This window comes from Centrocercus urophasianus, unplaced genomic scaffold, assembly GCF_019232065.1.
Source record: "Centrocercus urophasianus isolate 14NV4802_14NV808 unplaced genomic scaffold, USGS_Curo_1.0 seq_10, whole genome shotgun sequence".
NCBI classification, from domain to species: Eukaryota; Metazoa; Chordata; class Aves; order Galliformes; family Phasianidae; genus Centrocercus; species Centrocercus urophasianus.
Genome location: NW_024884142.1, coordinates 72,952,922 through 72,969,704, shown reverse-complemented (window position 1 = coordinate 72,969,704; position 16,783 = coordinate 72,952,922). Strand labels below are relative to the sequence as shown.

Here is a 16,783-nt window from a genome sequence, read left to right as displayed (position 1 = left end):
TAATTTCTTCATTATGGTTCGGAAATATCTATAATTGAGTGCAGTCTAAAGTGTAATTTGTGAGGCAGTCTTTTATCCTTTTTGCAGAATGAATGAAAATCTACTCTTGTGATCGAACACTGCTTTGTATTTGTTTATTTTTTATAAATACGCATTTTAACTTTGAAGAACATTGCCTGGCCAGGAACTTACGTTTTTCCTAAAATTCTTCTGCTAAATAACCTTCATTGAAATGTATAAACATTTTACAATTGTCCGCCGTATTTCCAGGACTGTGTGTATATTAAAGAAGGTAAGAACTGAAAGACTGAGTTTCGTCCTAATTCTGGCTTGAAGAAATTGTTTAATGAGTACCTTTCCTTGACCTGGTACTAATTTTCTATTAGAAACTTGTGCTGCCTCAGACACTTGTTAGGACCAGCCACTGCTATTAACAACAGACAGAGAAACCTATTACTTAAAAAGAAACGGGCGCTATTTACACATGTATGAAAATCTCACATCTTTTCATGGTGATGGGTGTCTTTCCTGGGGCTTGAAGTCAATGTTAAAATATGTTCAAATACAGTGTGCCTAGGGAGGTGTGCCATCTAATTCAGTCTGCATGTACCACATGCCAGACTTTATTTCCTGTAGGAGGTACTACAGAGTTCTGGTTATTCAGTTGAGAGACTAAACAGATGTTGCATTTAAATAGACTAAAGCATTAAATTCACTCTGTCAGGATTTATACCTGTGCATGGTTCTGACATTCAGAAACAGCATGTTTTCTTGTGTTTTTATCTTTTTCTAGGAGAGAAAATGAGTGGTTCAACTTATTTACTGTTGGTTTCTGTACAGTTCTAGTAACAAGTTCTCCCCACATGGCTAAACAGTTATATTTTCACCTGGCACAGTGTTCAGTGAGCAAAGCACAGCTCAACTTTATTTTGTTAGCACATGACACAACTTCAGTAAAAATGATGAAAAAAGAGATACGTTCTTGTCAGGAAATGCATTTTGCTTATCAGCTGCTTTTTACTTGCTAGAACCTTACAAGAGAGACCACTTGCAAGTGGGAACTCACCTGTACACCCTTGCCCATCCTGTGAGTCCTGATAGCCCTGGTAACAGAGGCAGCGGTAGGAGCCATCCATGTTTTCACAGAACCCGTGGCTGCCGCACACTGTGCCATTCACACATTCATCAATGTCTGCAAAGAAGTATTTAACATCAGCCATGTGACAATCAAAACAGACATTCACGAGGAATGCAGGAAAGCAACTAAAGGGCTGCTTTCGCAAACAGCAGAAAGGAATACACGAAGGACAGACCCGAAATCCTCAAGTGAAGTAGGAAAACGTAAGATTTTGGGAATTGTTTCACTGTTAATTTCACTGGAAATACCTCATGTTAGACAATGATTTTCTTTCAACCGCCTCACACGTGTTTCACCAACCTGCCCAACCTTGGCATAAGGCTACATAGCACAGAATAAGATACAGTTTAAACACAACCATCTCTGCATTTCCTACAGGTTCTGCCAGCGTAGTGTTACACAGTCAACAGCATATGTGAAACTGAGCCCCTCGTGCAAGAAGTGCTCAAGAGTATGGTTACATTCCTTTTGCAGAAGTGCTGAACGCAGGCCAAAGAGTTTATGTGGGACTGAGAAGTGCTGAACATATCTCATTCTGGCACTTGGCACAGAAGAAAATTTTGTGGTGCATGTGTAAGTGGCAAATATCCACAGCATTCACCTTCTGGTTTTAATCCTTAATGTTTACACATATGAATAAACTTATGTAGGTAGGCAAAGTAATTACAATGCCGGCATGCTTTCTATACCAGCCCTTTTATTTGTAGTTCCCATTTGTGGTTTACTGGTCTTACAAGTCACTGCATGAGTAAGTCTGTTCTTGACTCAGCTGCCCACCAACCTGTAATGAAGCAGAGCTCTTTGTGACAGAATGTGGTTTATTTTTGTAAGTGCATTACAAGAGCTAGGAATATATTGTTTTTATCTTCACTTGAATCAAGACCTAAAACCAAGGCTATGACCATCTGTGGTCATTTAAGATGTCATTGTGTGTTTTTCAGGAGGAAGAACATTAGCTCAAAAAACTGAGAATCTGCCAAGATACTAGGATCAGTACCTTCTGCTTTCTGAATTCCTCTGCAGTTTGAAGTGGAGAAGTTGTTGCTAAATTTCTTTCCTAGAATTCGTTGTGACTAGTAAGTAGGGTTGCTGTTCACCCAAAATTATGTTCTCTGCTGTGCCTCTGAGATAATAACATTTTAAATGGTAAAAAAAAAAAGTGACTCACTTTTGATTTACCTAGTTATTAGCTAGATCATTAATCCTGCTTATTAGAGCAGACCATGTGATGGAGCCTACCACTACTGTACCTTGAGCCTTAGGCACTCACTGAACTCAAGGGCTGGTAGGACTGAACCCTGCATTGACACAGAGGATGTGTTTGAACAGGTGAGCAGCACTTTTTGACAGGTTTAGAACTGCATATCAATTTTCAAGACCAGAAGAGAGATCCACAACATATAGCCTGGATTCTTAAATTAATAAGTTAAAAAAATACCTCTGGTTGTTCTTTTTTACTGAATAAATCGTGGAACTGTACTTTACATAAAGGCCTCTAATATAATTTTAAGGTTGTGTAAGTGAAGGAAAACTCACCTCTCACTGAATTGATCCACTGGTTAACAACATTCAGCTAAAACGCAAATTTCATGCAAAAACTAGATGTATTAAATATTCTGAAATCTTTCAGACATTCATGAATATGATCAATTGTATTTTAAAAACACTTGCAGATGGAACTTGTGGAATATTTTATTTGTTTTGTTGGTTTTGTCAGTAGAAGTTTTTATGAGCTTCACGTCTTGATTTATTAAACAGACAAAATAATTAATTCTATAAAGTGCAATTTGTATTTGGCAAAGAATACAATTGCTACTATGTTTATTCTGAAAGAACTGAATGTGAAAATTAGAGTCAAGGTCAAGTATTCCAATGATGGAATAGTGAAACGATGCATATAGAGTTACTGGGAGAATGGAGATAAAACTTGTACACCAGCAGTTACAGTTGTGTTTTTGTGAACCTTCACTTTTGCTACTGAGCACTAGACCTGCATGACATATTTCAGGTTAATTTTTAGTCTCATGACCATCTGGAGTTTCATATATCTGGTAAAAAAAAAGTCTTAACACTATATCTTTTATACAGAAAACCCTGTTAGGGGAATTCAAATTGAGTAAGCAGTGGTGGATTGACAGCCAGGAATTTAAGAAAACAGACAATAATGCAGTGCTTGTATTTTTAGTGGCCAGCTATAGTTTAATAACAGACGTTCCTGAGCCACAGGACGTTCACACTGCTGAAAGCCCAGACAGGAGAGACTACAACTGGGGATTTTGGAATTACATGAATTATAGTGTTTCTTTTACTGAATACCTAAATATTAAAGAAAACAGATAGGAGAATGGATTGTGCTCTTCAATAAACTAGGGTCATTGACTAAGGTCATTGAAAATCTGCAGAAACAAAATTTGGGATTGTAGCAGGTGTCCTAATATAGCATAAATAGTACATACTATATCCGCAGGAGATGGCTTTGTTTTTAAAAAAGTACACAGTCTGAACATGACTGGATCTTTCAGTGCATGGGAAATTACAGAGAAGGTCCAAGCACCAAATATTTTTCCTTGTCTAGACAGCTCACTCAAAGGATGCTTGTTTTACAGCCGGAAAGGGCATTTGTTCCTTTAATGACGCTGTAAAGCGTGAGCCTTGTAATTGGCAATTCTCTTGCTATATAGAGACAGAGCAAGGGAAAAAATTAAATATGAAATAAATACATCCTATGTCTATGCAGTGACTAAAATAGCTCTCTAATTATAATTGTTTTAGAATGCATGACTCAGCGCTGCCTGCTATAACCAAAACTCCTTTGATCTAAAATCATAGAGGTGTAAAGAAAGGCAATGCTCATGCACTCAAGCCTGATCCTACTCAACTCAACAAGCCGTTGCTGTTTTCTGCCAATGTGAACAAGGTGAAGGCATATTTAACCTCAGGCACAAATACTTAAATCTCACTGGTATCAATTTACATTGCAAAATTTCTGTCGGGTCAGTTTTGTATGCTGCTTAGAAGAACAGCTGTGGTTCTGAGACTTCCAGGGCTGTCCTTAACACTCCCAAGTTAAAATCAGGACAGTGAATATCTGAATAAAGAAAGATTGGTCATCTGGAGGCAATGATTGAAATATTGTGATATGGTAAGATAGACTCTTGTTTTTCCCTTTGTGTTCCTATTTCTTTAGTGTCCTGTTAAAAAGCAGTTGTTGCCCTAACACTTCTCTAATCAGGAAATGTTAAGAAAGTTGGTGAAGTTTGTGATTATTCTTTATTCATTGTGAAACAAAGCTCACAGGGGCACTCTGGAGATGAATGCCTGAATCCAAATTTGGCACAAGCTTTCTTACCTCAGTATTTAATCAGAGAATTGTTGAAAATTAAGTTGCCTACTGCATAAAATTTGCAAGATGGCAACTGAGGGCAAACAGACATTGGAAAGCTCTAAAGGAATATGTAAGTTATTTTGGAATGCCTGCTGATGCTGACACTGGGGCTATGGGCTTGAAGCAGAGAGAGGGAAAAGTAAGGGAGCCACTGAGAAAGATGAGATTTGACATGAAAACAGAAGAAGCGCTTGGTGCAGGGCATTGACTTCAGCATCAGAGAACCTCTAAGTTGAGTTTTTGCCAACACAGTTGACTAGCAACCAGCTGAGTAAGGTATCTTTATAGGAACCCCAGAGAGCTCCACAGGGAGCTATGGAGTGCTCTAAGAGCCTCCTGTTCTGAGAGCACGGCACAGTGAAATTGCTGAGCCTGGGGCCATGAAGCAGTGAAATGTCACCACCACAACAAAAGTTTGTCTACACCATGGAAGCAGACACAGTCTGCACAGCTGTTCAGTTTGCTTTGGCCATAGCCATAAAAACTCCATACCAGAACTGAACCACATAGGCTTCTCACTGTTTTATGCTGTTATTGTTTCTGACTCTTCAAAGAATTATTAAATTCATACAAAAACAGCTTGGAGATACGGAAAATCTGTTCTCCAGGTACGGAAAAGCATCCGAATCCAGCAAAATTTCCTCAACTTCTTTCTCTGATGGCATAAACAGTTATCCTCACTCACTTTACTGAAGATAAACTCAGAGGCACCTCGTGTAAAGAACAGTAGCTTCTGCAGATCGAAGCCACATCCTTTCTCAGTACCTGGAATGTCACACATTCTTTCTGTTTCTAACCTTATTGTTTCTTTTTGCAAGCTGACTCTTGAAACTGACATCAAAACCAAATATTAACTAAGCAGTGAATGTTAATTAAGCCCTAAAGTAATCAGTGCTTCCCTTAAATGATTTTCTTCGACTCTAGAAATGTTATTACTGAAATGACAGAATGGAGAAACTAGTTACAGTAAAAAATGAGTGCTGCTGCTTCAGAAGACTAGAAGTACCTCTGTTTCACCAAGTTATTAAAATACTTTTCCAAGTGCTGAAGTCTGATCTGTATTCCATACACACCAATTACTTGTGAAGCACAGTGACCTGGTTTTGTATTTTTTTTATTCTTCACTAAAAATGTTCCAAAACTACTCATGCTCCTGGAAACGGATCTATCTGCTGATTTCATCCCTTTCTATTTAGTAAAACCCAGGCTTTTAAACTTTAATGGAGATTACCTATGTACTGCTGTCTCTTATGTGATAGTAACTTTTCACTAAGAACTACTTATTAACTGTCAGAGATCAAGACAGGATTCAGTTTCTGGTCTGCCCCCTAAAATCAGACTTCTTAAGTTGTGTTTCTTGTGTTTCTGTTCAGCGTTGTCTCTTTTAATTTCTGAGAGTTTGATTCCGCAAGGCTGGTATATGTTCTTCTAACTGATTTGGAAAAAATGTTTGGTTTCTACTAAAAGCAAGCTACATTCTTCTCTCTTTCTTTTTTTAAAACTATGTTGAACAGTGAGGCAAAACACCTGCTGCTAATTTTCTTGCTGAGAAACCGAAGGTGTTTAACCATATCCTACATAAAGAGAGGGTAAAATGTATATGTGCTGTCAAAAGAGTCTAAGAACATGATTTTTAGCAACTGGTTACCAGAAAAGTTGGAAATTGACCCATTGCTTGAAATCATACAATACTAGCTTCTCCATCTGTCACTGGGCCTATTCAGAGTCATCCTCTCTAGTCTAATTGCCAGACTTTTCTATAATGTTATGACAAATATATAAATATTTAGAGATGAAAAAGCAACAAAATATCTACAGGAGTTTTTTGTTATCAGCAATAAGTAAAGCACAAATAATGTGTTTGATGTCATGCTGTATCTAAATATGTAGAACCCATTCTCTTACATCAGCATAGCAATATTCCCTTACCAATTTAATTTCCTTATCAAATTACTTTAACAAGTTCAGCTCGAATAATAATTCTGTCTTTCCTCTGCTAAAAGTAGAGTGAGTAAATGTTACAGAAGTTTCCAAGCATCTTATCCATAGAAGGAAGAGTCTTTGCGTTAGACCTAAGCAAACTTTTGAGAAGAGCTGGCCCATGGAAAATCAATCACATGAGAATTTATAGGCTTATGATCTAGGATAGGGAACAGCTTGCTTATGTTTTGGATGTTGGGGATCCACTACTGCAAGGTTTTAACACTGGGGGGATGCAGGGGAATGCAGGGGGAAGCTCATGAGTTACTGTGATTTGTCTCACCTTCACAGGTTCGGCCGTCCGCAGACACAGAAAAGCCCTGCTCACATATGCACTGGTAGGAACCATCTGTGTTTAGACACTCTCCATGAGGTGAACAGAGGTCAGATCTCTCACATTCATTGATATCTGAAAGCAGAGAGATTAACAGCTTTGCAAGCAGCAATCATTCCCATAACACCAATCCTAAGTTTGATTATTCTTAAAAAGCAGCTTTCATTTCTACCAGCTATGCAAATCATGTTCATTTTCAGGAGCAAGCAAGTCCTGTGGGATCATTTTTAAATACTGTATGTTCAGATGTATCATACTTTCCATGTGTTGCTGTCTGCAGTGAGGACAAGCAGATGAGAATGATTTCTGAAATGTCACTTTGAGCTCTATACAAGCCAACATTTATTCTCTATCAGGAGAATTCTCAGCTGGCTCCATCTTACTGTTTCTTGATTGCTCTGTGTTGGTCAGCTTGTTCATCTGATCCCACGTGTTATCAGTGGGTTTGGAGTTGAATCTTTTAACAGGATAGCAGAATTTCTTCCTCTTCACTGTGTCTTCGTTGTTTAGATTCCAGCTATTGTTACAGCCACACAAAATACACTGAAGCAGACAATAACTTTGATAGAATAGGTAAGTTATGATTTCAGCATTTAAAGTCCCATGACTGCATTATAAATTTTTTTAGATACAGACTGATTATATCCTGTGTGTATAAATCCTTCCAGGCTAGTGTCCTGAAGGCATGGCACAAGTGGAAAGAACAAAGCTCGAGGAAGGGCAGCAACTGTAAGAGGTGCAGAGGGAAAAGTTTTCTCTGAATTCAAGGTCAATGCAATGAGATACTCTGTGAAGCTCTCTGAATTTGTCTAAGTCCCATAAGGTCAGCATTGACAAGGGCAGCACAGTGCCTTCTTAGCACGCATGCTGCTCTCAGGACTGAGCTGTGTGGTGTTTGGTTTTTTTTGTAACAAACTGTTCTGGCAGTTAAACAAGAGTAAAATAATGTATTAAAAAACAGGAAAACAAAATTAACAATGTGAGAGAAATAAGAGTTTGAATTTGTCTTAAGAGAACTCTACATACTTTCTGATTTGGACTCTAACTTTGCTCCTTACCAAAATACACATTCCTAATTTCTAGTCTGAATTAGTCCAGATGCAGCTTTGCAGATACTGCATTACACTGCATTCTGTGATACATTCGCCAGTTTAATTCAACAGCTCTCTACTTTGAATTTTGATTTCCTTTGAAGGGAATCAGTCTGTGATCAAATCACCTGCCATTTTTTTCTTCAACAAAATAAAAGTTTTAAAATCACTCAGTCCTTTTACCTCCAGCCATTATCTATTTTGGGTTCATCTCCAAACTCTGTTCAGCTCATCAGCATTCATTTTGAAACGTGAGTTCCCAAGAGCATGTTGCCAAGAGCAGTTGCATCAATTGCAAAATAGAGGTATATAATTTGTGCATGCTCCTGCTAGATATTCTGCTTTTTCAATCTTTTAAGCAGTGCATTAGTCCTACTGGCCACAGGGTTGCAATGAAAGCTCATATTTAGCTACCTATCTCTGACCCCTACATCCTTTTCAGTCACTGTGCTTCAGAAGGAAATCCACTAAACTACCCATACGACCAAGATTCCTTCTTCAGTATGTACCTCACTATATTAAAATACAGGTTGGATGCTCATATCAAGTTTATCATGTGATCATTCTACCCTAGTGGCTTAATATCTTGGTCTTCTGCCATACCCCTAATCTCTCCACTCAAATTCTGTTAATTTTTTTAATGTATTTTTTGTTGTTATTACAGAATTCTGATAAGAACTGATTTCAGCCATTTAAGTTTTTTTTTCCATTTTACTGCTGTTAAAACATTCTGAAGGTACTGGTGGGAAAAAAAAAAATAATAAAAAAAATCAGTTATTATATTAGTATGGCTAGTTCTACCCAGTCCACAATACAGGACAAGAAAATACATTCAAGATTTCCATTTTTGACTAGTAAGAGTCTGTTAGATCCTGTAACAGCTCAACAACAGCAAGTACATGCTACCAATTTCCAACTCTAGTATCATGCTTCCTGTCTCATAAAAACGGAAGTTTTTTGTAAAAGGGAATGCTGAGGCATGCCTAGGTGTTGTGTCAACACAGTTAGGATTCTTCAGACCCAAAAGCTGAGAAGTACTTCTTCTGGGCTTGGCAATGTTGATTTAGCCTCAGGTAAAACATTCTCTTCCTTCTCATCCTCCACCAAGTGCTGCCAAATGTGTTAGGGATGAGCCATGGTTACCTAATGTGATTTGATATGAGCTGTACTGCTCTGTTACAACATCAGTTCACAAATGCAGAAGATACTGTCAAAATAAATGCTCCTATCCTAGATATATTTGGGATATTGCAGCACTGAATCTCTGTTAATTCTAGCAGAGATTTTCTTTCAAGTTAGGAAGGCTGAAATTTAAGCTTCTTGAAATAATTTTTCAGTTTGTATTTAGAGACAATGGTATTAAGTGAAAAAATATGGAAATACTACCAATCATAAATAAAAATAATTTATTCTCATTATCATGATTGATGACCATCACAAATTACGATTTTAGACTTGCACATTTATAAAAATGACCCAAATATTTTTAACAGCTATTTCCTACCTTGACATCCCCTATTGGCTACCTCCTGGAAGCCATCTAGACAAGAGCATTTGTAAGATCCGTCGGTATTCACGCAGCTTCCTCCAAGGCAAATATCGCCGTCTTGAAGGCATTCATCAATATCTGAAATAAAAATGTAACCGAGTGATTAGATGACACAAAAGCTGATCAAGCTCTTAAGTGATACTTATCAACTTGAAGCTACAGTGTCCTTTCATAAGTGTGTGACAGAATGTCCTTTCAATTTCTTTCATCATACTGTCAAACTGCTTTATTTCTAGAAAGCTTTAAAATTTGAGTTTGTGACATTTCTTCTTACCAAGCACGTCTAGTATGTGCCATCTGCATCACTAATAAAAACTATCAGTGACCTTTATATCAATCTCTCCATTACTTTAATAGTGACTGTGATGTTAGAGTGCTACAAAAATCCAACCAGCTGTACGTTTAGAAGATAGATACAAAACATGGCTAGTGACGCAAACCCGTATTTTGAAATATGTATCTTCAGACACGTTTAGACCAAAGATTGCTGAGCCTGAAGTGATCTGACTTGGATCTTGTCCACAGCACGCGCATGCCCAGACATAGCTGGTGTGCCACACCAGACAAGATGTGCTTGTGGGGACTATTCAAGCAACAACCATGTGGAAAGGTTTGTAGGACACAGGCCACACTATATGCAGTCAACATCTGTGGGTTAAACATGTTGCCCGACACACAGCAGGGCAAGCTCCAGGCTAGAAATTAGATTCAAAGCAACCAAATATTTAAAGAACAAGATACTAGGCATTGTTTCCATCAAAAGTCGTTCCTTTTCATTCAGGAAATGGAGTGCAGGTACAGCATTAACTCAGAAAGCACCTACATTCCAGTGATATTCTACTTCTGGTTTTTAAAAGCAAACAGAAAATAAGAGAACAAAAGAAACGCAAGTAACTTCCTTCTGCCTCCACAGTTCTTTACCTTGTAATTCATTGAGCCTATTGCTATGGCAGGACAGATAATTTCCATTGAAAAACTCCACAAAGTTTGTCCATTGCCTTGGAATATTCTTAAGTTTTTAACCACAAATTTGATCTGAATAGATTTGTAATTTTTTTATGCATTGCAGGAATAATAACAATTCTAATTAAAAAAAAAAAAAAAAAGAGGGATAGACTTAACCTCATTTCTGCACATTAGAATGTGCAGAATGTGTACAATTACTAATTGTTAATTACTAACCGAGTAATTACTAGTTACTCATTTACATACTTGGGATTTAATCTATTTGATTAAAATAAGGAAAAGTAGTAGCTTTCTTGCATAAAAGATTGTTATGGCAGATAAAATTGCACTTAATGCTGACAAACTCACAACCTTTTGATAACCACATGTTTTGTAATCATTTTCAACTAAGAAATAAATTGTGGTTTATTTAAAAAAACAGCAATTAATTTTGACTGGAAGCCTGAAAAAAAACTAACGACTCCCCTGCGCCGAGTTAATGCCAAGTCTCACAACAAGAAAGCATTTTCTGCCAAATTCAGTCAAAACTCATTATTTTCTGTATAGGATGCAAACCTCTTGTTCTCTGATGGAACAGAATGGGCAGCAAACACAGGAGTGGGTACTCTTGTGATTACTGCCCAAGGATCTCAAGGAAAAGCAGAGACAGTAACTAATGCTTGAAATGTTCAGTGCTTTTTACCATCTTTCACAGGTGCATGTCTAGAGCATTTTGGCTAGCAAAATCTCTGAAAGCTGCTGGGAAAACTTGAGCCTCAGCTGCTTTAGACAAGCTCTCTTCCAGTCTGTATGTAACTTCAGCTGATGCATGTAAGTATTTCTTAAGCTGAGGAAGAACAAGAAAAGTGTTCTTACAGCATATAAAAGAGTTACACAAAGCATTCTTATAGAGAGTAGAACTAGCACTGTCTTTTCAAACACAGTTTCCAAGTTGCAAAAAGAGTCAGCAGTATCACATGCTTCCAAAAGTAGTGAAGGGATATAATGCAAGCATAGAATTTCTTCAAGAAGTTAACAGATTTTGAGCACAACTTTTAATATGAAAATCTTCAGTGAACAAATAGCCTCTGCAGATATTAACAGACAGACTGGTTACACAGTCTTGTGAATGAGACAAAGTCTCCAGATTAAGAGAACAGCTTTACTCATTTTTCCTCTGTGATCCAATTCCTCCTCTTTTGCCTTAAGAGCTAATATAATTATTTTCTTCCTGAAAATTGCCCTTGAATGGGAACAACAAAGAGATAAAGTATGGATCTCTCCTGACAGCCCATGGCACAATGATGGAAAGCAGCAGAAGTTACCAGGACTGGTATGAAACGCATCAAAACAGTCAGAGGAAATGTGATAGAAACTACAATGGATTTAAATTAACTTCTTTATTTCATTTGCTCTTTTTCACTACAAGATGCTTTAACAAACGATTTTTAAGTTCACACTCTGTTAACAGCATTTACTAATACATCATTTTTCTCTGCAGACTTAATGGTTTGTAAGGCCTCTTGCTGAAGCAATCAAAATGCTTGAAACATTTCTGCATCCCTCCCTTCCACCGTCTTCTCCCAATATGCTGAGAGACAAAAGAAAGAGAATTGTTTCTTTTTTGAGATAGGCAGGATAAAGAGATCTCTGGAATCTCATCTGCTGAAGCCTGTTGAAGGCAGCTTAGATAAGTATCTGCCAGGAATAAGAGAGCCTGTTTTATCATTGGGAGGCAGGCTGGACCAGTGATTCGTTTAACCACACTCTTTTTTGGCTCTTGATACAGCACTTCTACATCTGTCACAACTCTCGAATGTGTTGAAGCCAACAGGGAGCAACATTTTTTGACACAATTTTTCACTGCCATGCATCATCAGCTCACATTTCTTGAAGCTGATGCAAGCGATACTCGTAATTCATCAGGACCTCTGAGATGTTCTTCTATGACCAGACCCTCCAAACAGGTCAGTACTAAGGGTATCAATATACTGAAGAGACTAAAAGATATCCTCATTTCTTGTTGGTGAGAGTTTCAAGAGCTGCTGCCACTCATTAAAAGTGGACAATCCCTCAACATCAGCACTTATAAGTCTAGTCTGACAGAAGCTTGCCTTGAGAAACAGGCCTGAGTCAGCTCTGGGCGAAATGCTCTTCTATCCTAATCAATGGAAGAAGAGTGTTCCTGACGTACTGCTCTGTATGGGAAAGTGGTAACTGCCTCCTAGATTCTGTGCGAACAATAACCTAACAGCAGAACACACAGTAGGTAGAGCAACAGTAAGGAGCTGTCTCATTTCCTCGCTATTAGCAGCTACAAAAAGCACACCAGGGATTGAAAGATTATATATGCTCTTACAACTGTAGCAAGAGCTTAACAGAGTTCTTCCTCCTAAGGAGGGAGATAAGGAAGCAATGGAGGTGAGGTAGAACTGTTTCTGGAGCTCTTCAGCAAGAAATTTCACGTGCTCAGGGTTACTACAAGCACTGCAGCAAAAGGCTATACCTATAATGATAATAATAAAATAACAAACCTGTTTGCTGATTACTGGACATTAAGCTGCCTGACTTGAGAGAAAATAGAATGTGTCTGTTTTCTATAACTTAGCATTTCCTTTCTCCCTATTTGCCTAACATCTTTCACTTCTTGTTTTTAAAAGCATAGCACATAGATTCCCTTCTGAGACAGTGAAAGTTGTGAGCACCAGCAGATCCCTCTGGAGCACATCTGAAACTGTGCATTTCTCTTGCAATTGCACATGTGGGATTGTAGTGACTGGCTCCAGGTTCCCAAAACCAACTGAAGAATTTTTCACTTAGCAGACCCCCACATGAAGAGTGTCTGCTGGCAGAAGCTTTTGTAACAGAGAATCCAACACAGACCTCTGCATAAGCAACAAGATATGAAAAAGGTGAATTGTTTTTGGTATCAGTGCTAACGGCTCTTCTAGCCTTAGTGTTGGCAACACACATACTGATTTCTTGTATGTGGAAAGATGACAGAGACTGTTTTTAAGAAACCTTAAATAGGTACCTGTGCAGATGAGAACTGTTAAATAGTTGACAGTGAAGTATCAAGAAGAAAAGAAGCGATGTATTTTTCTGTCCCATTCACAGAAGAGTTCATGCCTATGGCTGAAATACTCAGGATCTTTTTGAAAAAATGAATCAATAGCTTATGTCCATGAGCTTACCTTCACACTGATCTCCAGTAGCAGACAACACGTAACCTTGGCTACAAACACATCTGAAAGACCCTTCTGTGTTCCTGCAGTGTCCATTGACACATAGTGATCTGTGCTGGCATTCATCTATATCTGTAGCAGAAGAGACAGGGATGACATGACACATCAAAAATACAGATTACTGAGCAAATAGTGAAAAAACATCTCTGAACAAAATAGCAAAGCATGGTGTTATTAGCAAGTATTGTTTCTCTTGATTTTATTTACAAATGCAGCAGACAATACATTGCATAAAAATATACAAAACAGCAGATGGAACATTTCCCTCGAGGTGACTGCATTCGGTATTCTCTCCCGTAGTGTCATTACATCCCACAGTGGACACGCAAATACACACAGACTCACAAGTACACACACAGACATACTGCTTAAGAGCCACTTTTGTTTCTCTCCTCTCTGGCAAAGGTAACAAGCCAACTGCTCCAATGAGTCAGCAAAACCCACAAAATACTTTCCAGCCAGCTCACCACCTTTTAACAGGGTGTGGTTTTAAGATGCACACTGACAGGCCATTCCCCTGTTAACTTGTACTCCTTTAAATACTTGCCTTGTAACAGTATTAATCCTCCAAGTATGGGGAAATGTCTCTTTGCTTCCACAACCACTGCTAATCCCTCAGTAATTCAAGTTCTCATAATGTGGGGTCAGCCTGGGTTACCAAATGGACTTGAACACTAAGTTTAAATTTTCCTATGGAAAAGTCAAAACAGTGGAGGAGAGCAGCACTCTGAATTTAGAACTTACCACATGTTCTGCATAAGCTAGGAACTGCTTTTCCCTCTCTCATTTATAATTACAATTTCTTAACTAATGTTTTAGATTGATATGACAGGTTGTTAGTCACTTCTAGGATTTAGGCACGGGTGCCCGTTGTTCTGAGAATATCCTATAATGCAAACAGGAGAAAGTTACTCAGAAGTTTTTCTGGTCTCTGTTATGGCTACACAGCCTGATCGCTTTCTTGAGTCGTGGTCCCCTGCAACCAGAGAAGTTTTGAATTTAAGGATCACTGAATTCTGTGGGGCTGCATGAAGCATCTGGGTGCATGTACAGGCCCTGACTTGAGAAGGGTGCACTTTAAGAAGAGCTGTCTGCACATGCCAGTGTAGCTTGGCAAGGGCTCTTTTCCATGAAAGGCTCAGAGGAAGCAGTCAAACTTTGTCTACATACTTTCCCCAAGACCGGTCTGCTCTGTGTCCTGGACAGCACATTTAACTCACTCACGCCATTTAACATTCAGTGTGTTTAGTTTCAAATTTCCTGACAAAGTCAAATGAGTGATTATTCAGTTCTATTGTATTATTGTAGGACCCAGAAGTCCGAATGTGTTTGGTGCTATACACAGACACTTGCGTAAAGGGAAAAAGAAAAAAAAGGAAAAGAAAAAGCAATCGACAAGAAACTTGGATTTCTGTGTGCTTCCACAGCTTCTCTGAGACATTCTCTCAGATTTTCACTTTTGGTGGAGAGGTTGCAAGAGTCCTAATGCCTGCTCAAGGAGGAAAGGGATATTCATGGTTAATATATGTAGTCGATATTTGCCCTCAGACTGCTCAGCTCTGACATCAGACCTAATTTTGATCCACCAGAGCAGCCGTGGCAGGAATGTCACATGTGGAAGAAATGCAGGACCTAACACTCTGAGGTGCAGGTACAGCTCTTGGAAATATTACACCAAAGTCCCTCTAAGCATGCTGCTCAAAAAGCAGTGATAGCAAAGCAGGCGTCAGCTCAGCATTTAATTGACACACTTTGGGGTTCTAAGCCTGGGTTTTTGATTTCACTCCCTGACATTAAAAAAAAAAAAAAAAAAAAAAAGTAAAGAAAAGCAAATAAGCAAATCCCACACTAAAAGTTTAAGGCAGCAAAAGCAACAGTCCCCAAATCTCTAAAATGACAGAAATGTCAAGCATTTCACAGGAACTCCAAACAAGCAATATAAATATTACTAAACATTGCTGATCTGCTTTATAACCCCAGATGTTTTATAAGAAATCACAAAAAACACAGTGTGACCACAGAAGTCATAAAATGGAAATCCACATTCTTCTTACATGCTTGGTTATACAGTCTCTGTGTGATACATTTGTTGTGTCTCCATTAAGAGGAATGCCATTAGATGAAACATTATTGAAAAAGTGCCACTTTATGAATTTCAATCATATTCCTTCCTACCTTCACACTGATCCTGTGATGCAGAGAGTTTGAAACCTTGGCCACAAATACATCTGAAAGACCCCTCAATATTTTCACAATGTCCATTTGCACAGAGATTGCCATACTGACATTCGTTTATATCTGTGAATATAAAGAAAGCAAAAATATATTGTTAACTTGAAAATACAACCATCTCTCAGATAGGCTTGGGAACTTACTCAACTTCTGTCAGATTTGAGTTGGCCAGTGCTCAAACACAAGTATGCTCACAGGCTACATGATTAAAACACCACTTTAATCCTAGTACTGCAGTTGAGAAATTTTTTTTCCCCCCAATGTGTTTTGTACTATGAATGATGTGCCAATGTCATTCTTACCTAACTGAAGTTACTTTTACCCATAATTTTCCTCACAGTGTCTTAAACTACAGTGACAGTAGTGCAGAGAAGAGGTCAACAAGTGCTGGTACTTTCTTGCATTCCATAGATGCACTCTTAGGAAGCATACATGGCTATGATAAAAGCACTGGCAGCTGCCAATAGCTTGTAACAGTTATTGCTAATCCTTTTGCTATTGCAAGGAACAGTCCAGCAAAATCCCTTGCAGATGTAGGTCAAGCTGACAGGTCTGTGTTTGAAGCCGTTCTCTCTTAAGCTATTTTTAAAATGTGCTCAGAGCCCCCCAACCTGCTGCTGCCTCTCTGCTTGTTCACCTGGTGTTAATATACTGAGGAAAGTACAGAACTCAACACTTTTCCTGCTGTTGAGTTTTTTGCTGTCTTTTAAAGCTAGGGCAATTAATGTGCAGGAGTTCTCTAGTGTGTAACACAACTGTACACAAAACCCGTGCATGTGAGACAGTACCAGACAATGTTTTTCAAAAGCATTTAAGGGAGCTAGGTTCTAAAGGATGTAACTAACACTGAGGAATTTCAAGGGAATTTCTGCATCTTCAAGCAG

At 38.4% G+C, this 16,783-nt stretch overlaps 1 protein-coding gene across 7 annotated transcripts in view; it reads right to left on the bottom strand.

The window, feature by feature from the left end:
• The window catches only part of LTBP1 (latent transforming growth factor beta binding protein 1), a 177,988-nt gene that overhangs the window by 27,836 nt on the left and 133,369 nt on the right, over positions 1-16,783 (bottom strand). For all 7 annotated transcript variants that reach the window (XM_042823309.1, XM_042823790.1, XM_042823473.1 and 4 more), the window contains 5 exons: positions 15,843-15,965; positions 13,617-13,739; positions 9,433-9,555; positions 6,787-6,912; positions 1,067-1,192 (listed from right to left, as the gene is read on the bottom strand). In XM_042823309.1, the coding sequence (XP_042679243.1) occupies positions 1,067-1,192; positions 6,787-6,912; positions 9,433-9,555; positions 13,617-13,739; positions 15,843-15,965 (621 nt within the window). The remainder of the gene's footprint in view (positions 1-1,066; positions 1,193-6,786; positions 6,913-9,432; positions 9,556-13,616; positions 13,740-15,842; positions 15,966-16,783) is intronic.